The following is a 19,959-nucleotide window of genomic DNA, read 5'->3' on the forward strand; positions in this document are numbered from 1 at the left end:
ATGACAGCGTACCACATGTCTCTCGAAGGTTTCTGTACCGTCTGGCGAGTGCTACTGCATGAAATTGTGTCAAGTATGGACCAAAGCTTTATTCCCAATCGGACATTTCGTCTTCTAGCTCTTCTCCAAGTATCTGCAAAGAGGTGTTCCCCTGCTGCCCCGCGTGCATCAAAATATCCGCAAGGGTCATGCTGTTCCCTTCGTACACCTCTTCGTCTTCGCCCTCCACGTCTTCTTCCATCTCATCCGGCCTGACCCCTGGGTCCTCACCGCCTTCATCTTCGCCTTCATCGAGCTCAGGTGCACCGCTCAGGCGAAGGCTGGGCAGGCGCGGGACGTGCGCTGCACGTTCGTGCACGGCGATGTCGTACGACTGCCGCGGCCCGCCCTTCTTCACGCTCGAGAGCAGCGTGCCCCGCGTACCCATGTGTTGTTGCTGTTTACGCGCTGGCGTGCGAGCGAGCCCTACGTTTTGCTCTACGTCTGCGCCATCGTCCTCCGAGTCCGAACGGTCCTCAATGGAGGCGACAATCTTATATATGCGCACAGTTATAATGCGATATAAGAATGGAAGGGCAGATAGGAACGCACCCGGAGGAGCTCTGCATCCTCGCCACGCCCGAATACCGTCGACCGCCGTGTCCGCGCAGCCGAGGCGCGGCGAGAAAGCCTGCGCGACGCCGCCCGTGCTTTCTCGTCCCTGTGCCCTCCGTGCGCGAGGCTCGCTTGGGGCGGAGCATCCGGGAGACGTGCCCGCTGCTTCGATTTACCGGGCTGGGAGGCGTGTCTTTGGATGGGTTGGTCCCGCCCTGATGGCCTGCTGGTTTGCTGCACGCGAGAGGACGGCTGAGGAAGCCGGGACACCGGGTGGACGACCTCGAGCTCCGGGTCGGGTGAGGGGAGGGGCTCGGCGACAAATGGCGGTAGGATGGCGGTGCGGATGTGCGCGATGCGCTCTTCGATTGCGGTCTCCGATGGGGGAGATTCGAGCCCTAACCGTTGCAGTAGAGTAGCGGCGTCCTCAGGCGACTGCCAAGCGGATCGACTAGGTTGAGATCCGACGCACGAGGCGAAGATACACGGGCACATGTGCATACCTTGAATACAACACCCTCCCCCGCCCTCGGCGCCCACAAACTCGAGTTGAGATCTAGCGCGCGGTTTTTCGGCGCACGCGACGCGGCCTCGCGCTCCTTTGCTTTCTGTAGACGGCGCTGCAATTGCGTGTGGATGCCTTGTGCCGCCAACAGAGCCTCCTGGAGCGATCGATGGACATCCTGCACCGCTGCGAGCCGCTCTTCGATTGCGTGTGGGTGCACGGAAGCGTCCTCTGCTTCGTTGGCTAGGGACGAAGGTGCCTTCTTGTCGGGGAACAGCGGTGCGCCGAGTGCATGAAGATGTGACGGGTGGCGCGCCGCAGCGATGGGCAGCGGAGACGTTTCGACCGCAATAGAAGCCTGCGTAGGGAGTGAAGTGTCTGTGCATCAGCACGATGCCTACGATGCAACATGCAGAGGACACCAGAGAGGGAGGATCGACTTACCTGCGGCTGATGATCAGCCCGGGTCGACGGCTCATCCGAGTCCCCGCTCTCGCCAGCAGTAGATGCGGAAGCATTGGCAGTGCTTGTCGCAGGATCAACGAGGCCAGCAAGATTCGTGACGAGTCGAAGAGCTCTCCGGCCTTCATCGCCCACCCAGGTCCCGCGGATAAGGTCCTGTAGCCGCGAGTCGCGCTGTGCGAGAAGCCTCGCCGTGTCGAGTGCATCATACTTGGAGGAGGAAGCGTGCCGCGGATCTGCTAGCCTGGCCTGTCCGGAAAGGCAGTCAGACACAACCAGGGCGTATACGGCCCTAACGCAGCGGGAGATCACGCACACGAATCACAGTGAGGTCGGCCTGCCTCTGGAGCAGGAGTGCCGCCGATCGCTCCCACTCGAGCCGTTCGCTCTGGGCTGCTACGAGTCGTGCCGTGTATGCCTTGGGGAGCGTGCCCAGGATCTGTCATGTACCGAAAGAAGGCGTCAGAGGGCGGAGATGAAAGAGGGGGTGTTCATTTGGCAGCCTACCGCATGGCCCTGTGCGGGAAGAGGGTGCAATGTGGACGGCGGCTGGGACGTGTTCGTGTTCTTGAGGATCGCATGACTAGACAACGCCAGGATCAGGCGCTCAAATCTGGCCCAGGAGGAACGATTTAGCACTACGGCCGGCTCATGGGAGGTGCGCGCGCGGCGTCCTACCGTTCTCCGCAACACTCGTCGAGGATGGATTTGCGGACGACGACGTCTCTCCACCACCAGGCGGGGATCTCATCTCGGGCTGGCGAAGCGGGCTGCTTCGCCTTCTGCTCCGCCGGCTTCTCACCGGCATGGGTGGTATGAACGATGCTGTTCCGTATTGTCTCGACGTATTTCGCCAGGGCGATCCGGAAGGCGGTCGTGTCTGACGGCTGCAGACATGGGTAGGTGGGCAGGATCTGATCTGAGGTCAGTTCTAGCCCAGTCTCTGGATAAGAAACTGACTCGCCGACTTGGCACGTTCTTTGCTGCGCTCTACTTTCCCGACGAGGAAGTATGATATATCTTCCATGGCCTTGTTTCGCTCTCGCATGCCGCGGGCGGCATCGAAGAGACGTTCATCGTAGCCCGTGACGTCTTGCAGCGGGAAATCAAGGAGGTGGAGGTGGAGGATGATGAGCAGCCCGTTTGGCAGCTTAGGATCTTGAGCGTGCATATCTATTTTGTTCTGGGGTGTTCACCGAGGCTGTGTGGACCACCGGCTGGCGCGTTGTGGTGGAAGAAGAGGAAAACGCGGCCCGCGCGCCATCGCCGCGATGCCCAACGCGATCACGTGGAGGTGGCTGTACGAGCTCCGGGCCCGGGCCGCCGAGCGCTTCGTCTTTCCTCATTCCTTCTCTGCGACTCGGTGTCCGAGGTGGCAGGTTGGTGGCAGGTCTCCCCTTTCTTTCATGTGTTCTTGCTGTTCACTGATCACTGAGCAGACTGAAGGTGGCCGGCAGGAGGAGGAAACGATACGATGGGTATCGCAGGAAAGGATGGCTCTTCACGCGCACGGACGACGTCCTTGAGGGCACTACACAACTACACCCTCCGAAGCTGCACCCAACCCTGAGTCGCACCCATGGCTACTCTTGAAAGTGTCCGGACACGTGGCGTTGCAGGCTTCATATATGCATCCCTCGCACAGCCCAAATGATCTTCTCTTCCCATGGGCTACATAGGTGATACATTAGCCCACGCCCACACTCGAAGTTACCGCTCGACGGCATGTCGGCGACGTCGGTGACTCTATTACCAGGTGAGTCAGCTCGAGGCGCGTGCCGGCCACAAGGGCTGTAAAAAGCCCATCTGCTGAGTGGTCTTGCTGCGTCGCTGAGCAAGCCCATACACACCGCATTCCCTACCCGCGGCGGCGTCGCCAGCGCGGTGTGAACATGGGTGGTGGCTATGCGACGCCTGCTGCTTTGGCTCAACTCGGCGTGATGTTCGTCGAAAGCTAATGTCAGCCTGGAGGGCGTCCGACGCTCATCCTTGCATCCCTTGTCCTTACAATGGTAGTAGCGCGTGTTTTATTTCTCCCTGGCGTATATATGCACTGATCTCTCGTTGTGGCAGATTCAGTGTTCATGTATACAATTGCAATTTTGCGCCAGGTTGATGAGCCTGGCTTGCCATTCCGACTCCGTGTCGGTTGTGCATGAGTGCCGAGAGCGTTGACGGGGGCATTGACACTGCGCGCGTGTATCTGCAAGGTTGAGGTAGCTTCCCAGGTATGTGGACACCGGTGCGGACTTCCTCGGAGGTGCTTACCTGAAACACATATGGAGTGCCCGGAAGTGACCATCTTACTCACAATATCAGACAGCGGTTCTATTTACGCGGACTTCGCGATCGAAGGCTAACGGTTATCTCACGGGGCAGGTAAAATGTCCGCTGTCCGAATTCGAAGGGCCACTACTACGCACTTGGACACGGGAGTATAAAGAGCGGGAATTGACGATGCTTTAAGCTACGCCGTGGTCCACCTCCAGTGCTCTACCAAGACGTTCCACACTTTCCTGCAATCATGCTGAAGTCCCCAATCACCGCTATCACGGCGGTGCTCGCTATGTCTATTGCCGCCTCGGCTGGGCCCTTCCAGGTTTTGGAGCGGATCGTCCAATTGGCTGAGAGTCGTCTCGATGGGGCCGGCGCAATCTACTGTGCGTTCCCCGCTAGTCTCTGCACGATTGTATCTGACACTGAACGCGTTCATCTTCTAGTTATCACCAATGAAGCGACCGAGAATGTCGTCATGGCCGCCAGCTTTGGTAAAGACGGTTCGCTGGTAAGTTTCGTTCGCAACTTCGGTCTGGCGAGGAGTTCACGGCTGACCTTTTGTATGGGGTTCTAGAACCTCGAGAAGGCCGTTGCAGCTGGCGGGCGAGGACTCCACGGGATCGCCACACCTGCGGGCGCGGACGGATTATTCTCCCAGGTACGTTGAGCAGTTTTGAACACACCCGTTACAGCACATAGTAACGTCCGCTCTAGTCAAGTATTCAGGCGTCCGCGGCAGGCCAGGTGCTGGCGACAGTCAATGTGGGTGCCTCCATAGCATGAGGAGTACATGCCCAGCGCTGACCTCTGACACGCAGGCCGGCTCGAATACAGTGTCTCTCTTCTCTATCAACCCAAAGCTGCCGACCGACATCACGCCCATCGGCGACCCCGTGTCTTCCGAAGGAGAGTTCCCGATGTCCTTCGCGTTCAACAGCAACGGCACTCGCCTCTGCGTCCTCAACGGCGGGGCCGTCGCCAGTGTAAAGTTCGTCGCGTCCAACGTCCGCTATCAGTACCCAACGTTAACATACCCGCCCGCAGCTGCTTCACCGTAGACAAGACGCTCGGCCTCGTGTCCATCCCGAACTCGCTCCGCACGCTCAGCCTGAACCAGACGACGCCCCCAGCCGGGCCGCCGGGCACGGCCAGCCAGCTCACGTTCAACGACGACGGCAGCAAGCTCATCGCGTCCGTCAAGGGCGTCCCGCCCGCCTCCGTCGGCTTCCTCGCGGTCTGGGACGTGCAGCCCGCCAGCGGCGCGCTCTCCCCCACGGCCACGCATATCGCGACCGTCCCTGGGGGAAGTCTCACGTTCTCGCTCACGCCCGTCCCGGGGAAGAACGCGTTCGTGTCGACGGACCCGGGCGTCGGGTTCACGGTGTTCAACCTGGACGACTTTGCGCGCTCGTCCGCGGTGCCGATCGCGGGCCAGGGCGCGACGTGCTGGTCGAGCTTCAGCCCGAGCACGGGCTCGTTCTTCCTCTCGGACGTGGGAACGGGGATAATCACCGAGGTGCGCGTGGACGACGACCTGCAGGCGTCCATTGTTAAGGTACGTGCTGCCGCTCGGACTTGCCTCTGTCTAAGTAAGGCTGTGTTTGACGTTCTGGGCTGCTCAGCAATACCCGCTCGGGGCGAACGCGGGCACGATCGACAACGACGTCGCGACCATAGACGGCAAAGAGTGCGTCCGCCGTGCTCCTCATGTGCATACAGGATGTCAGCTCATCGCGCGCCCTCACACAGCTTCCTCTTGGTGATGGGGGCCACTTCAGCCTCTGTCGACGTCCTCACGCTCGACGGGCCGGGCAAGGCGCGCAAGACGTTCAGCCTCGACATCGCGGGCGCCGCGCGCATGGCGAACATCCCGATTGGTGAGCGCGAGGCCTGGGGCTCTCATGCGTCGTAGCTGCGATCGCTGACCGCCATGGTGTGCACAGATCCGCTAAGCCTCCAGGGAATGACTCACTTCCTCCGCCAGTAAGTGGTCAGAGTAGAACCAAGGGACCATTCCAACAACGTACGATCCGGTTGATAGAGCACATCCACTGCAAGGCCCGCTGGTCAAGTCGGTACCAGATTTATGAGAGGCATGAAGCTCAGAGCCATGTATTCAATTTCCAGTGCCCAATGCACGCTCTATTGCATCAGCGATGCATGATGTCGGCCTCAACTCTTGGATTCTACCCCCTGCTAATACAGGTTCGACGTTTGGGTTTGTCCAGTAGAACCAGACTTGTGTGCAAAGAATGTCTTTGGCCCGCGCACCGTGTACCGGCCCGGGTCAGGTGGGATACCGCCGCAACGTAGAACATTCACCCAATCCTGTCCGCATGCACCTGTTGTCCTCGGCTCACCCATCGAGCCAGCACCAAAGGCACAGAAGATCAAAGGAATTTCTTATGGGAGATTATGCGATGGCTATCGTTCAGTGAGGATTACTGTATCACACAACATCCCTCCCTACGAGCCTTCGAGAAAGCCAGGCACCTACATGTCGACCCCGCCAACGTCACTTGAAGATGCAAGGAAGCGCACTCGGTAAGCATAAATAATGCCTATCTGACATGCCAGATGCATACCTTGCCGGGCGGAGGGAGCATCGAGTCGAGCGAGTATGTTTGCAATCTTGGCCGACTGAACGGCATTTGCGTCCACATTTCACTGTCCAGCATTGTTAGACATTGTACATCAGATCGGCGATCTGAGTTTGCATCGTCGACACCTGCGTCCGGAGGGCGTCGTTCTCGCAGCGGCGGCACACGTCAGAGGATGGGGGTGAGAGAGCCAGTGTCTCGGCCTCATGGCTTGGGTCGCCGGAAGAGAGCTGACTTGGAAGACTGTGTTCGGAGATGTTTTCATCTTGTGACAGGCTGTGGTTGACGTCGGAGTCGACTACGCCTTCTAGAGGATATGCCAATGATACGCGCAGAACATGCATCGTGCACGAGTTCTTCTCCCAATGAATCTGGCACTGGCGATGACGCGGAGTTCGATCCAAGTACAATTGGAGGGCAGCAATCTTCGCCACGGTCACGACGCTGGGAGCTTGCTTTATGATATAAGAAGGGTTGTTGCCAGTTCCTCCGGAGGTGGCGGGTGGAGAGGTTGAGTTGAAGGGTATGTACATCTCGGGCTGGGACACCGTGGGGTTGTCTCAAGGAGTGGGCCATAACCGTGGTCATAACCACGACGGGGATTCGCTCGTTTCCTTTGGCAGAAAAGGGAGCAAAAATCCCACCGGCGTAGTTACCTTTTCGTATGTTCTCCTTTTTCGACGAAAAGCCTTTGAAAAGGCTCATGCACGTGATAAACTTACAAAAAGGTAACTGCATGCTGCGCCTTTTCTACAGGTTTTCCGAAGAAGAAAACGCGCTCATCCCCGCCGTGAGGCGTCTAGCCGAGCCTAGTGTCTCAGAGTGTCTCCCAGGGACACGGTTCATCCAGATTCCACTCACTTAACTGGCTATCGACCTATCGGGCTCACTCAGCTTGCAACCCGTCCTTCAGGTTCTAGCTGTCCGTCTCCCAACTGCGACTGCATTGGTCAATACTAGTCGGTTCTTGCAACGCATATCGCTCGATCTCTTAGAATCGAGCGTGTACCATAGCTAACGATTACCAGGTTTCAAGCACATAGCCCTGGAGCATGCCACGTTTCCTGGACACTAGTACAGGCGTATTCGTTTGGGTTGAGGATCCCAGCTCAATCGTCTACGCCATCCTCTCGCACACGTGGAGATCTAAGGAAGAGGGCGGCGAGCAGTCGGGCATGCAAGTCGAGGAGCTGAGGAAGCGCATCCGACAGGAAGCTCGCGCCTCCACCCAGCTCAGTACGTCATACTGCGTCCCGGGCACATTATCCGCCAGTCATCGGCTCACATCTATCGAAGATGTGGACTCCGAGTCGATCCTCTCCCACCCCGAACTATCTGACAAGATCAAGGGCATCTGCGATGTCGCCCGCAAGGCCGGGTACAAGTACGTGTGGATCGATTCGTGCTGCATCGACAAGACAAGCAGTGCCGAACTCGCGGAGGCGATCAATTCCATGTTCGACCTCTACCGCCTCGCGACGGTGTGCTTTGTTTACCTCTCAGATGTCCCAGACGGAACACGCGTGCAGGACAAGGAGTCGAGCTTCGCAAAGAGTAGATGGCACACGCGCGGCTGGACGCTCCAGGAACTCATCGCGCCCGCTCGCGTCGTTTTTCTGTCCTCGCAGTGGAACCTTCTTGGCACGAAGGTCGGCCTCGCAGCGACGCTCCAGAAAATAACGGGGATCGACGTTGCCCTCTTGACAGGCAGGGCTTCTTTGGATTCCTTTAGCGTGGCACGCAGGATGTCGTGGGCTGCGGGCCGCGAGACAACGCGTGTCGAAGACGAGGCATACTCGCTGCTAGGTATCTTCGGAGTTCACCTGTCTCCGATATACGGTGAAGGTCGCCACGCCTTCCTCCGCCTCCAGGAGGAGATCATTAAAAACATTCCGGACCAGTCGATATTCGCGTGGGGATCGAGCATCACGCTCACGTTGTTGGACGGGCCTCCCGGGAGCTATAGGAACCACAGGTCGAGCAGGGAGCCCACTGGCCTCTTGGCACCATCCCCTAGTGCGTTCTCGAACTCGGACGATGTGGAACCGCTGTCACCAGAGGACTTCCTGTCGTGTCTCGTGGGCGAGGCTAAATCGGCAGGATTTGACCAACAGGGCTTCGCGGTGCCCTTACTCCATTGCATGTTCACTCCGGAAGGTGTCCGGCTCGACGTCCTGTGCATTGATCTTGCTCAATACCCCAAAATCTCCGACATCGCTATTCGGTACACCGAACACAATACATGGCTCGATGCATATGCTGTCGACCACTGCCTGCAGCGAGGCCGTACCCGATCCCTTGCTGTCCTCCGCTGTAAAGACGGTGTGGGAAGACTCATGGCTATCCCCCTCTTTCATCCGACGTCCAGCTCCAGCAATGCGACGTCCAGCTCCGGCAAGCAGCATGGCGTATCCATCGCCACCCACATGCGATGCAGCAGCTCGTGTGCTGGAAATCCGTCCTTCCGTCTCATCCGTCTATCGGCCTTCGCACTAGAGACCATACGAGACCGCCACCTCCTGTCACGCCAGCCCGCCACGGTATTCTTCCTTCACAACTCAGGATCGGAAATTTTCTCTGCGCTACCTGCGCTCAGATCCAACTACATTGATCTTTCGGAGAAGTTGTGGGATAAGCGAAGCATGACCCGTTCGGGCCCCTCCGATTCCGATTCCGAGTCCCCCCAACCGCCCACGCCGTCCCAGCGAGTCCAGCTTGCGCCTGCATGCGAGGAAGAATTGCTCCTCCTCGGGTTCCAGGTGTCCCCCTTGACTTTCGTATGCTCGCGGGGCCAGAATGAGGTCCTTGTAGAGACCGTGCTGTCATCGGGCTTACTCGAGGGGACGTCACGCGAGCCGTTCCGGCAACACATTCGAATCAAACTCGTCATCAGTCGCCCTGCTGGTGTATTTGGCAGCCTGAGACTCCAACTCTCTGTAGCAAACAACTTCCATTTTCCTCCAGAGCAGGACCATACCGGCCTTGAAGGAGACGTCCAGGAAGGGAGCCCCATAGATCTATGGAAGATTGCAGCCGCCGACATCTGCGCATTCGACTTCCAGCCGCCTCTTTGCACGATCGTGGACGCACCCTCCGCTGACAGTGCTAGTAGGGACGGTAGTCGCACGCTATCCGTCTCCCAGTATGTGACGAAGACTCGCCGGACAATCGTGCGCACACAGCATATCATCCACGGTTACTGGAATAGGCAGTACACGCGGTGGATGCATCTGCTCGACAAGCATGTCGTGCGGGACATGCGGCTCGCGCTCGAGTGTCCGTGGGAGGCGTTTGACGAGAATGCCAGCCCCGGGACTCCTGTGCTTTGGCTCTCTGTCGAGCTCTCTGAGGCTTACCGCATGGCCTCGGACGTAAGGCTGCAACTTGAGTCTCGTGATACTTGGTGACTAGCATCCCTCAACGCGTACGGTTTCTCTAGATTAAGTATGCAGTACATTCTGCGCCTTGTCAACCACCCCACCCCCGACCTGTCCGGCCGCTCGTTTGTAGTCGACTCGCTCAGCCACACATTTCTTTCTCACTATAAGTACTGATTGAAATACTCGAACACCTGTCGCTCAGGTCGCTTAGTCTCGTGGACGCCTGGTTTGAGCTCCTTGTACTGTGTTTGTCGTTTACTTGATCGTTGCTCACGTACGTATCGTAACCAACATGTTGATGAAAATGGCAAAGCAAACAGCCTTGGTCCAAACACCTCACTCCATGTCAAAGAAAACGACCTCCGCAGCCGTCTCCCCAGCGTTCTCCACCGTCACTTCCTCGCCAGGAGTGGCCAAGATGTATGCACCATCGCCCTCCCGCAGGCCCATAGGTCCGCCTTCTGCTCCGAGAACACGGACGCGCGCCCCACTCGCCTCCTTCGGGTTGTAGCCCGACGTCTGGATCACATGCACGTATCCCTTCCGCGCGGCGCTTCCGGACTTGAAGGTGTGACCCAGAGATTTTCCGGGGGAGAGGATGGTCGCGAAGAGGTCGAGAGGGGAGTGTACGGGCGCCGGACCCGATGCTTCGCGCTTCTCCAGAACGCCCGGAGCGTTGACTGGCGCGACGATGTGTGCCCACTGGTCCTTCTTCTCCTCGTCGGTGAAGTGACGAGTGAAATATTGGGGCGTGAGCCCCCTTGTCGACGGGACACTCCATATTTGCAAGAAGTGGACTTGTTTTGAGCCGTGGCTGTGTTCGCTATGGCGGATGCCAGTGCCCGCGGAGGTCATCTGCAAGTCGCCGCGCTTCATGATCTCGACGTTGCCCATCGAGTCGCGACTATTGAAGAAAGAATTGTCAGGATTTTGCGAACACGCATACTATGGAAATGACATACTGCTCGAGCTCGCCGTCTACGATGTAGGAGAAGATCTCGAACTCCCGGTGCGCATGCGTGCCGAAGCCGGTCTTAGGGTCGACGCGGTCCTCGTTGATGACTCGCAGGGGTCCAAATTGCTCGTGCTGCGGGTCATGATATCTATTCAAGAGTTAGGACGGCTGTCCTGTCGCTTGGCGGATCTGGCGACTTACCCCGCGAAGCTGAATGTGTGGAAGGTCTTGAGCCAACCATGGTCGGCTTGACCACGCTCATTGCTGGGGCGAGGGATAACCTTCATTGTCGTAGATGTTGAAGATGAAAAACGTCTGGGAGTAGCAGTTGGTCGCGAAATGCGTAGAGGCCTGAAAATGTTGGATTGTATGAGTTTGGACAGGATGTTAACCGTCGAGGTTGTGCAAGGTTGAGAAAGGAGATGTGAGAAAACTATTCAGCCTGTCCCACCCGCTTTTATAGGAGACCGCAAAACGAGCATGAATCATCAAGCAGGTCATGTCGTGCAAGCTGTTGCGGACGGAGGCGCAGATGTCCTTGCCGATTTCCCTTTGGGGGGTGTCCGGTACCCACGAGGCGCAAGCGCACCGCCGCTTAGATAATCCGATTTTCAGCATCTATGGGCGCTTCGCCATTTTCGGTGCTTCGTCCTGCACGCTCTCCGCGCCAACTCCGAGTACCTCATAAAACTCACGACAAACCTCTCGCTGCTGACTGGGACGCATAATGGCGACGCTACTCCCGCCCCCAAAACGACAGAAGGTCTACCATGGCATTGCGCCGCCAGAGCCGAAGCTGCCTCAGCCTTCGCCGCATATCGTAGTGCAATTTGTCAGTGAAGAGGACGGCCAACCTCTTGCACCCGCAGTGAACTTACCCGCGAACGTCTCGCGTGAGGGTCTCGAGGCGATCGTAAACAAGCTCAACATAAAAGTGTGTGAGTCTACGATAGACGATGCGGAGCGCGCACCCTACTGAAGATCGGTGTAATAGGATGAGGACCCCGTCCCGTTCGCGTTCCACATAGCGCTCCCGGCAGACGCAACGACACCCGGCGCGCCCACCCGCATCGCGATCGCAAAATCCATCGAAGAGGATGTCCTCTCGCATCCCTCGCACGCCTTCACGTCTGAAGACGTCTTCGTTATACACTGCTCTCCGCAAGCCGTCTTCAAAGTTCGGCCGGCAACACGGTGTTCATCTACGCTCTCCGGGCACACCTCCCCCATTCTCTGCGCTTCGTTTTCTCCCACTGGCAACCTTCTGGCGACTGGGTCCGGCGACTGTAATGCTCGGCTATGGGATCTGGGCACGGAGACGCCGTCGCATGTTCTTTCGGGGCACAAGGGATGGGTGCTTTGTGTCGAGTGGGAAGCTATGGAGCGGAAGCTCGCTACGGGCGGGCATGATGGACATGTGAGTACCTCCACCTAAATTGAAGAGGCGCCCTGTGCGTGCGGCGAATGGGTTTAAATATGGTGAAGAACATACGCCATGTTCCCGAGTTTCTGAGACGATGTTTGGGTGGAGCGTCAGTTCGCGTATGAACTGGCGTTGTACCTACATTCTCACAGGCGAAATGGCCGCTGTGTAGGAAGTGTTGCAAAGTCGGGTTCCGATGTCTACTATCTCACGTGAAGCGTTCGAAATGCACAAATGCACTCGTAACACTTCGCGGGGATCTGCGACGAGATGAGGTACAGCACGGGACGTTGGTGTGGCGTCTCGTTTTGTATATCCCGTCATGGGACGGTGTACGCCCCGTAGCTATCGGCAGCTTTGCGATATAGGCATGCTCCACGGGAAAATGGTGGTGCTGTATAGTCACCTCTGGTGTCCACTATTTCACGACAAGACATCTATCGTAAGACAGCATATGCACACCTCCTCATTCTCGTCCGCCGAGCACTGTTTGGCATCAAACTCGCAAGGGAGAAGCAATCGAGGTGTTTAAACGTGTTCACCACATCTTGCGAGCATCCCGGACGAGCACGCGATATTTGCGTTACCTCTCTCTGTTGGAATTTCCTGTCGTGTGTGATAGTGGAGCTTTTATGGATATTGCCTACATAGCACTCGACACACGTTCCTGCTGGAAACAGAGTGCTAGTGTGCAATGCATGATCGAACCTGACTGCGGACGAGCGTTGTGGGGGCGAGATCTACATATTTTCCGCATGGCTTGAGTCGATCCTGAAACGTGGATCCTTTCTAGGTCAGACTATGGGATCCCAAGACCGGCACGGCAATAGGCGACGCTCTCAAGGGCCACACAAAATGGGTGACTTCCCTCTCCTGGGAGCCAATACACCTGTACGCGCCTTTTCTAGCCTTTAACACCTCATATCGGTAGTTGATGCGTTGCAGGAATCCCTCTGCTCCACGACTTGCATCTTCATCGAAGGATGGCACTGTCCGCGTATGGTCGACACTTACCCGAAGGTGTGAATACACTCTCGGTGGTCACACCGCAAGTGTGAACGTGGTTCGATGGGGTGGCGGCGGATTGAATGGAAAGGGCGTGCTCTACACTGCGTCCAGCGACCGGACAGTCCGGATATGGGACGCCGAGAGCGTGAGTACCGCTCCCCACGCTAGTGGCTCTGCTCTCGTCGCTAACGCCTATGGGATCCGCAGGGACGACCATTGCACACGCTGAAGGACCACGCACACTGGGTGACGACACTCACGCTCAACACCGACTTCGTGCTGCGCACTGGTCCGTTCGACCATTTAGGGAAAAAGACGAGCTCGGACACCGAAGGTGCGTTTCTCTATCAGTCGCGCGTGAGAGCGAGGCGGGGTAGCTCCACCCCGGGACGTCCGCCACATCGAAGCTGCCCATTCGTCCTTGGAAGATGGATGTGCTGCTGCGGGATTATCTCTTCACGCGCGTGCGACTCCGACCAGACAAGCAAACAACCTCGCTAACGACTTCCATTAGCCCAGGAGCTCGCGCAGAAACGATACAACGCACTCGTCGCGACCGCCGGCGAGCTGCTTATCACCGGCTCGGACGACCACACGCTCTTCCTGTGGTCGCTCTTCCCTTCACGCACCGCGTCCAATGACGCAGCGGGCGCCGCGGCGGAGCGCGGGGGAAAGCTGAAGCCTCTCGCGCGGCTGACGGGGCACCAGCGGCAGGTCTCGCACGTCGCTTTCAGCCCCGACGGACGGTGGGCGGCGAGTGCGGCGTGGGACAACAGCGTGCGCGTGTGGGATGGGCGCACGGGCAAGTTCGTCGCCACGCTCCGCGGGCACGTCGCGGCGGTGTACCGCCTTGCGTGGAGCGCGGACTCAAGACTGCTCGTCAGTGCGAGCAAAGATAGCACGCTGAAGGTGAGTGTCGGAAGCTGTGTCTATTTTGTGGGCGCGTGTACATGCTTTTGTGGCGGCACCACTTCCTGCGACACTTTGTTTCTGGCGTGATGTCACCGAGGGGAAGATTGCGGTGGCGTCGGGAGTTTGATTTGCTATTCCTCCGGTGCACATCTTCGCGCTGTGTTTTTATCCCTGTTACATCACACTTCATCCGTCTTCTCGCCGTTCCGCGCGTTTGTTTGACAGCGGCGATCCCGACGCTGACCAATTTGTCTGCGACAGCTCTGGGACCTCAAGACGTACAAAATCAAAACGGACCTGCCCGGGCACGCGGACGAGGTCTACTGCGTCGACTTCGTCGCGGACAAGCTCGTCAGCGGCGGGCGCGACCGCACGGTGAAGATGTGAGTTGGTTGTGTCCACCTGCCGCCCTTCCCCTCCCCCGCAGGCTTCCCATGCTGCGCCCTCCACTCATTTGTCGCCCGACGCTGACTGGTTCGCATTCATAGATGGAAAAATTGAGCGTGATTTCGCCACCCGCGCAAGGACGTTCGGTGCGGTCGTGAAGCAGCCCGCCACAGGGTGCTCGCAGACGGACGTGTGGCGCTCGGTAGTGCTCGCGACGGCGCGACGCGGTTGGCGTGCAGGATCGCGGTGAGACGTTGGGGATTCCGGGCGTCGCACGTCATGGCGCGTCCGGTGTTGGCTTGGTATCCCGCCTTGTCCCGTTCCGTACCGAGTTGCCCCCCGCTAGTGCATCCGACGGCGAACTGCAATATTATCCTGCATGCTAGCACTTGCCACTCAGCATGCGTCCATCAGAATTTCGCACCTGCTCATCGACTCTCTGTCGATCGAGTGGATGAGCGGATGAGCGGGTGAGTTTAAATTTCGCCGCCCGTCGCTACCCACGTAGTTCACCTGGGTCTGCGTGCTGCTAACCTCTGACCCACTCGGTCCCGGACACATCCCTCGAATTTTGAGCGAACGTCAGTAGTATCTGGACACGGGTCCCGGTCACTCGTGCTGGGATGATCGAACCCGCCAACTAGTCCAATGGCAGAGCGGCACGCGACCCGTGAGCTGGTCTGGAGACCCTGCAATACATACAGCGAGTGTGAACGACCAGGACGTCGCGCCCGACGTTCCCTGCGATATGTCCAGGATAGACCAACCGCCCTCGTTTTCTGCTCTACGGACACGGTGATCATCCCGCCCGCCGCTGCCTGCGGGTGCCGCTCATCCGCTCGTGACCGCGTAGCTCGCTTCGCGCGACTCCCTTCGACTTCGCGGTTGCGTGATGCCAGCGGGCAGTGAGACCACCGTTACGTGAGCGCGTTGATGAAGTGCACGACGCGCCCCCGGTCCTGGAGCCTTGCAGCTTCTTTCGGGATCCAGGCAAATCGATCAGGCACGTTCCGTCGATGCTGCAACGGCAGGCACTCGCAGGTGCGCAGCCGTGCGCGTACCTCCGTAAACTCCGTGCAGCTCGGGAAGCGCAGTCCCCGGCGACGACCAGAGGAAGGCCAGAGGTGCCAGATTAAAGTTCGCCGGACGGACATGTTTGTATACATTGTGCGGTGCACCGTATCAACGCCGCCGTGCTGAAATCTGTGGCGAGCCGTATAACACCGGGTGGGCGGTGCGTGCGCAGGTACTTCACCTTACGAGCATCCAAACCCTACCCAAAATCTTCGGGGGAGCTCACGCATGTACGAGTGAAGCACAAGCACGCGTCCCGGTATGGGAACATGCGAGAAGGGTGACAGCTGGAGCAGGGTGACGTGCGGGCGCGCTGCGCCCGAGGGCGATAGACCGGCGTGTTCTTCCGCTTCGCGCAGGAGCGTTGTACGGCAGGGGCTGGGAGCACGCCCACGACGGGACCGGGCGGAAGGTGGTTCGTCGAGATGGTGTGGTGCGCCGTTCGCAGGGCCGGGGTTCTAGCGGGAGCTGCGAAGTGGGTAGCGGGGAGTTGCGTGTGGGCGGCGGGGAGTTGCGGTGCGGGCGGCGGGTGAGGTACGTCGCGCGGGGACCGAGGCACGGCGAGGGGAGCGAGGGACAGGTTCCGTCGGGGCTGTCAGGCGAGACGTCGGTGTCCGGCGTGTCAGACTAACAGCGGTCGCCGAGACGTCAGCGGAGTAGGCAATCCAAGAGGAGAGTTCGAGGGCAGGGAGATGCGCGCGTGCCACTGAGCGGATATACACAGAAAGGATGCCGGCGCCGGCCGGAGATGGGAGAAAATGAAAGATGAGGTGGGCTTGGAGAAGGACTCGCTTGGCCTCTGGGCGGGTGGGAGGAGATGGAAGTGGGTGATTGCACCCAGACAGGGCGCGGTCGCACGGTCGGGCTGGTTTCTAGGGAGGGTCGAGGGTCCGGAGTGAGTCCGCACATCACCCGGCGTGCCGTATGATATCCGCAAACGGCTCCGTGCAGTATGTCGCCGCCGTACCCATGTATCGTTCGCCGCAGAGGTCGTCGAGGCCGGCGTTCATTATGGCGGGAAGAACGAAGAGCAGGGACGAGTGGGGCTCGATCGCGCCGTTTGATGGCAGAAATGTGGGGTAGGAGTCCAAATCGGGGAAGGGCGCTTGCCGAGAAGGATCAGGGATGGACGAGGGCTCGGGCTTCTTTCCTGCGCTCATGGCGTCTACCCGCCACCGCGATCATCTCAAGGGAACTATGTGTATTCGAACAGAACGGGCAGAAGCTGCCCAGTCCGCTGCCGCGCCCCCCGCCGTCCTTTTCTTCCTTCTCCCTCCTCCGACCACCCCCTTCCCCTCCCCCTTCCGCCGGACATCCCCTCCACTAGCCCGACTACTGCAGCGCGCCGGACCCGCGCCCGCTGCAGCCCACCATGGCGTCCCCCATCTCGGCTTTCATCGACATCAACAGCACTTTCGGAGCCCTCTTCATAGGCTTTGGCGCGTCCTCCCTGTGAGTCCCCTCGGAACGAGCAACCGGCGGCCGTTTCTCATAGGCGCACTCAGCGCGTTCGGAGTTCTATGCATGCAGGCCTACAGCTACTTCAGACGGTACCCGTCTGACGTCTGGTGGTACAAGTGTCTCGTGCGTGCCCGTCTATATTTTTCTCTTGAGACCGCGCTCACATCCCGCGCTTACTGCGCCAGGTTGCCGCGTTGTGGTACGCATTTATCGTGCCTCATTGCCGCTTACAATTCTCTAAGTCCTTCCAGGATACTAGAGCTTGTTGATCAAGCACTTATTGGGCACGCGGTGTATTTCTATGTTGTCACGTACGTCCCCGATCGCCGAGCTGGAGCGCTCTTATAACGACCCGCTCGCAGTGAATGGGGGCAGCTTCTGGCCCTCCTAGAGGGGCCCAAATGGTACGTTTCCATCGCGTCCTCCATAGTTCCCGAGTCTGACTTATCTACGTATCCAGGTCGTTGATAGTGAGTGTCAAATCATGCGCGGCATTCCATGTCCACTGAACATTCAATGTCGCAAGGTCCAAGTCACCGTCGGCGTATGTCGGATAATTATTCCCACACAAAATCTTCCCTGACCGTCTTTTTTCCAGGCTGTTGTGGGTGCCATCGTAAAACTGTATGTCGGCGCAAAATCTCCGTCTGGGTATGGAATCCTGATATCTCTTTTGCCAGGTGCTTCGGCCTGCGCGTATGGAGGTGTAAGTGCCGACAGCAACCGCGTATCATATCCGCCTCATGTGCATCCTTCCAGTCAGCAAGCACAACGTACCCGTAACGATGCTCATCGTAAGTAAGGTTACGCCCCCTTCCGGCCGCCCGCTCAATTTTTTGCCTGACGCACAGATGCTCGGCACCCTAGCGCAACTGGGTAAGTGGAAGTTCCCGCGGGGAAGACGCTGTCCTATACATAGCTAACGCGTTCCCCCGATTCGCAGCGGCGGCCTTCGGTGCGTTCCATTCAGCCGCGTGCGCCAAGACAACCGTCATGAACTGACCCTGCATTCAAATTCAGTGTTCACCGTCAGGGCGTAAGTCCCCCATATTCGGCTTAGCGTGCGTTATATTGACGTTTGTATAACAAAGTTTCCACATTCCCTCTATCGCTCGCGTGGGCGACCTCAAGGTCCGTTGTCGTTCAGTTTTCCCCATGACGCCATGTAGCTAAACAGGCCTTTCGTTCTAGCTTGTGGGGAGTATCGCAATCGGACTGGGCATGGCCACAGACGTCATCACTGCCGCGTCGCTCTGCTTCTTCCTGCGCGGGCTTAAGACCGGATATCAGAGGTGCGTACGGCATGCCCGCAAGTTGGCGTGGAGATCGACAGTGTCTTAATTGCGTTGCGGTGCACGTACAGGGACGACTCGATCGTGAACACGCTCACGCTGTACGCCATCAACACCGGCGTGATTACCAGGTTCGTCGGCTCCACCACGTTCCTACTGCGCATGTTTGACAGCGGCTGATGTTGACGTTGTGGGTGTGCAGTGCGATCAGTTTGAGCACCCTGATCTTGGTGCGTGCTGTTATGCAACGTTCTTCGTGCTGAGCGAAGCTGACGGCGGGCGTAGTACGACCTGATGCCGACGAACTTCATCTTCATGGCGTTCTACTTCGTTCTCAGCAAGGGTGCGTTCAGCTGCATTCTATAATACCCGAACATGGAAGCTAATACGTCCATCTCTTGCGCAGTGTACGCGAACTCGTTCTTCGCCGCGCTCAACACGCGCCGCTCGATCCGCGGGCGCGGCACAGAGGGCGAGCACACGACTGTGCCGACCTTCCTCATGATCGGCCAGACGACGAAGCAGGAGGTGCACGTCGACCCCGTCTACTCGGCCGTCCGCGCGGGCACGCAGCTCGACCTTCCATCCGCTTCTCGGGCCGCGAACGGATCGGACGACTTCCTCGACATGGCTGGGGACATGAAGCAGCAGCAACAGCACACGGTGTCGAACCGCTCGTACGGACATAGCGAGTATTCGCCGAGGATCGAGGTACCTCGGGAGCCGGTGGGTCTTCTCGCGTTATACCATACTCGTCTGTGCTGAGTAGACGGGACACGGTAGCCTGTAGCAGCGATGCCTCCGACGCACTACGGACAGGCGTGGTGAACGCGCATCGACCCCTCCCCCGCCTCTAACCCTGCTTGGGGACTTCGTCCGCGAGCATCCCCCGGTGAAGCTCGTTCAAAACCGGAACACAGCATCGACCGCACGGTCCCTCTGCAGCCTACAACTCTGAACCACTATCAACGCCTCCGCGCCCCTGTATCAACATAGCCCGTCTGTCCATAGTATCAATATCTGCCCATCCGCTGCACGCTGCACGCACATCGGACGTTCTCGTCGTCCTCGCACACCCGCACACTACACTCCTTCATTCCTGTATCAAAAATTTCCCGGCCGCCTGGCGAACGTCCCGGCGCTCTGCTTTGCGTCAAGGCATGGCGAAGCACCGTCCCGGCGCGTGGCGTTCGTTGTAGCGGTAGGGGCGTTCGAGGCACGCTATGCCTCGCGGCGGGCGCCGCGACCTGCTGTCCATAGTCCTGTAGCTGCCCTCCGGCGAAGCCCTTTCTTCGTTTCCTCTGGTCTCCACGTCGTCTTGTCTTACCCCGTCGCTCTTTGTTCTGTCGCGCTCTTCGTTCTTCGTTCCCCGCTCTTTCCTTCTCTGCGCCTGCTCGTGAGGGGCCGCGCCCGCTACTTCGTACGCACTACTCCCCAGCTTTCTTGGAAGTGTAATCCTAGACGCCTCGCTTGGTTCCCGTGTATCTCTACCACCCTCGCCTACTACTTCGTGCATAGAGCGCGCGGCGATTCGCGCGCTGTGCTATTCTTGCTGAATACTTATTGCATTTTGTTTACTATGCGTTCTATATATGCGGGCATGTGCGTGCGTGCTGCCCTTTGCTGTTC

At 58.5% G+C, this 19,959-nt stretch overlaps 7 protein-coding genes across 7 annotated transcripts; 5 read left to right on the forward strand and 2 right to left on the reverse strand.

The window, feature by feature from the left end:
• Positions 1-2,023: 2,023 nt before the first annotated feature.
• TRAVEDRAFT_124273 (uncharacterized protein) lies at positions 2,024-2,588 on the reverse strand (the record flags this gene model as incomplete). The annotated part of the gene is made up of 3 exons (XM_008040434.1): positions 2,024-2,174; positions 2,240-2,480; positions 2,522-2,588. The coding sequence occupies 3 exons, from the start codon at positions 2,586-2,588 to the stop codon at positions 2,024-2,026; spliced, it is 459 nt and encodes a 152-aa protein (XP_008038625.1).
• Positions 2,589-4,085: 1,497 nt separating this feature from the next.
• Positions 4,086-5,825, forward strand: TRAVEDRAFT_47480 (uncharacterized protein; the record flags this gene model as incomplete). The annotated part of the gene is made up of 9 exons (XM_008040135.1): positions 4,086-4,221; positions 4,282-4,346; positions 4,413-4,496; positions 4,553-4,600; positions 4,657-4,826; positions 4,883-5,393; positions 5,461-5,525; positions 5,588-5,715; positions 5,782-5,825. The coding sequence occupies 9 exons, from the start codon at positions 4,086-4,088 to the stop codon at positions 5,823-5,825; spliced, it is 1,251 nt and encodes a 416-aa protein (XP_008038326.1).
• Positions 5,826-7,490: 1,665 nt separating this feature from the next.
• Positions 7,491-8,486, forward strand: TRAVEDRAFT_123370 (HET-domain-containing protein; the record flags this gene model as incomplete). The annotated part of the gene is made up of 2 exons (XM_008040435.1): positions 7,491-7,619; positions 7,788-8,486. Coding segments are annotated over 2 exons (828 nt in total), but the record flags the coding sequence as incomplete, so codon positions are not given.
• Positions 8,487-8,579: 93 nt separating this feature from the next.
• On the forward strand, positions 8,580-9,845 carry TRAVEDRAFT_20360 (uncharacterized protein; the record flags this gene model as incomplete). Its single annotated transcript, XM_008039898.1, has 1 exon — positions 8,580-9,845. The coding sequence occupies one exon, from the start codon at positions 8,580-8,582 to the stop codon at positions 9,843-9,845; it is 1,266 nt and encodes a 421-aa protein (XP_008038089.1).
• A 226-nt stretch (positions 9,846-10,071) lies between these two features.
• TRAVEDRAFT_71951 (pirin domain-containing protein) lies at positions 10,072-11,161 on the reverse strand. The gene is made up of 3 exons (XM_008040436.1): positions 10,975-11,161; positions 10,781-10,921; positions 10,072-10,722 (listed from the first exon to the last, which is right to left on the reverse strand). The coding sequence occupies exons 1-3, from the start codon at positions 11,058-11,060 to the stop codon at positions 10,155-10,157; spliced, it is 795 nt and encodes a 264-aa protein (XP_008038627.1). The 5' UTR covers positions 11,061-11,161; the 3' UTR covers positions 10,072-10,154.
• Positions 11,162-11,500: 339 nt separating this feature from the next.
• Positions 11,501-14,891, forward strand: TRAVEDRAFT_71952 (WD40 repeat-like protein; the record flags this gene model as incomplete). The annotated part of the gene is made up of 8 exons (XM_008040437.1): positions 11,501-11,707; positions 11,768-12,190; positions 12,990-13,087; positions 13,142-13,349; positions 13,412-13,538; positions 13,719-14,113; positions 14,378-14,499; positions 14,605-14,891. 8 exons carry the CDS (start codon positions 11,501-11,503, stop codon positions 14,615-14,617), a joined length of 1,593 nt encoding a protein of 530 aa, XP_008038628.1. The 3' UTR covers positions 14,618-14,891.
• A 1,964-nt stretch (positions 14,892-16,855) lies between these two features.
• On the forward strand, positions 16,856-19,797 carry TRAVEDRAFT_28976 (uncharacterized protein). Its single transcript, XM_008039986.1, has 20 exons — positions 16,856-17,029; positions 17,083-17,161; positions 17,224-17,237; positions 17,290-17,349; positions 17,401-17,442; positions 17,499-17,508; positions 17,565-17,582; positions 17,637-17,662; positions 17,719-17,744; positions 17,798-17,832; positions 17,890-17,914; positions 17,982-17,993; positions 18,059-18,074; positions 18,130-18,169; positions 18,230-18,330; positions 18,402-18,461; positions 18,533-18,560; positions 18,616-18,673; positions 18,737-19,056; positions 19,114-19,797. The coding sequence occupies exons 1-20, from the start codon at positions 16,950-16,952 to the stop codon at positions 19,156-19,158; spliced, it is 1,095 nt and encodes a 364-aa protein (XP_008038177.1). The 5' UTR covers positions 16,856-16,949; the 3' UTR covers positions 19,159-19,797.
• Positions 19,798-19,959: the final 162 nt, after the last annotated feature.

The sequence above is a fragment of the Trametes versicolor genome, assembly GCF_000271585.1.
Source record: "Trametes versicolor FP-101664 SS1 unplaced genomic scaffold TRAVEscaffold_6, whole genome shotgun sequence".
In the NCBI taxonomy this organism is placed as follows: domain Eukaryota; kingdom Fungi; phylum Basidiomycota; class Agaricomycetes; order Polyporales; family Polyporaceae; genus Trametes; species Trametes versicolor.

Bases quoted from the DNA above. Each gene is read 5' to 3' on its own strand.
- TRAVEDRAFT_71951 (XM_008040436.1), bottom strand. From the start codon at position 11,060: ATGAAGGTTATCCCTCGCCCCAGCAATGAGCGTGGTCAAGCCGACCAT. The intron at 10,922-10,974 runs GTAAGTCGCCAG...ACTCTTGAATAG, and splicing joins CACACATTCAGCTTCGCGGG to ATATCATGACCCGCAGCACG. The intron at 10,723-10,780 runs GTATGTCATTTC...TTTCTTCAATAG, and splicing joins GTAGACGGCGAGCTCGAGCA to TCGCGACTCGATGGGCAACG.
- TRAVEDRAFT_28976 (XM_008039986.1), top strand. From the start codon at position 16,950: ATGGCGTCCCCCATCTCGGCTTTCATCGACATCAACAGCACTTTCGGA. The intron at 17,350-17,400 runs GTACGTCCCCGA...ACCCGCTCGCAG, and splicing joins GTGTATTTCTATGTTGTCAC to TGAATGGGGGCAGCTTCTGG. The intron at 17,833-17,889 runs GTAAGTAAGGTT...CCTGACGCACAG, and splicing joins TACCCGTAACGATGCTCATC to ATGCTCGGCACCCTAGCGCA.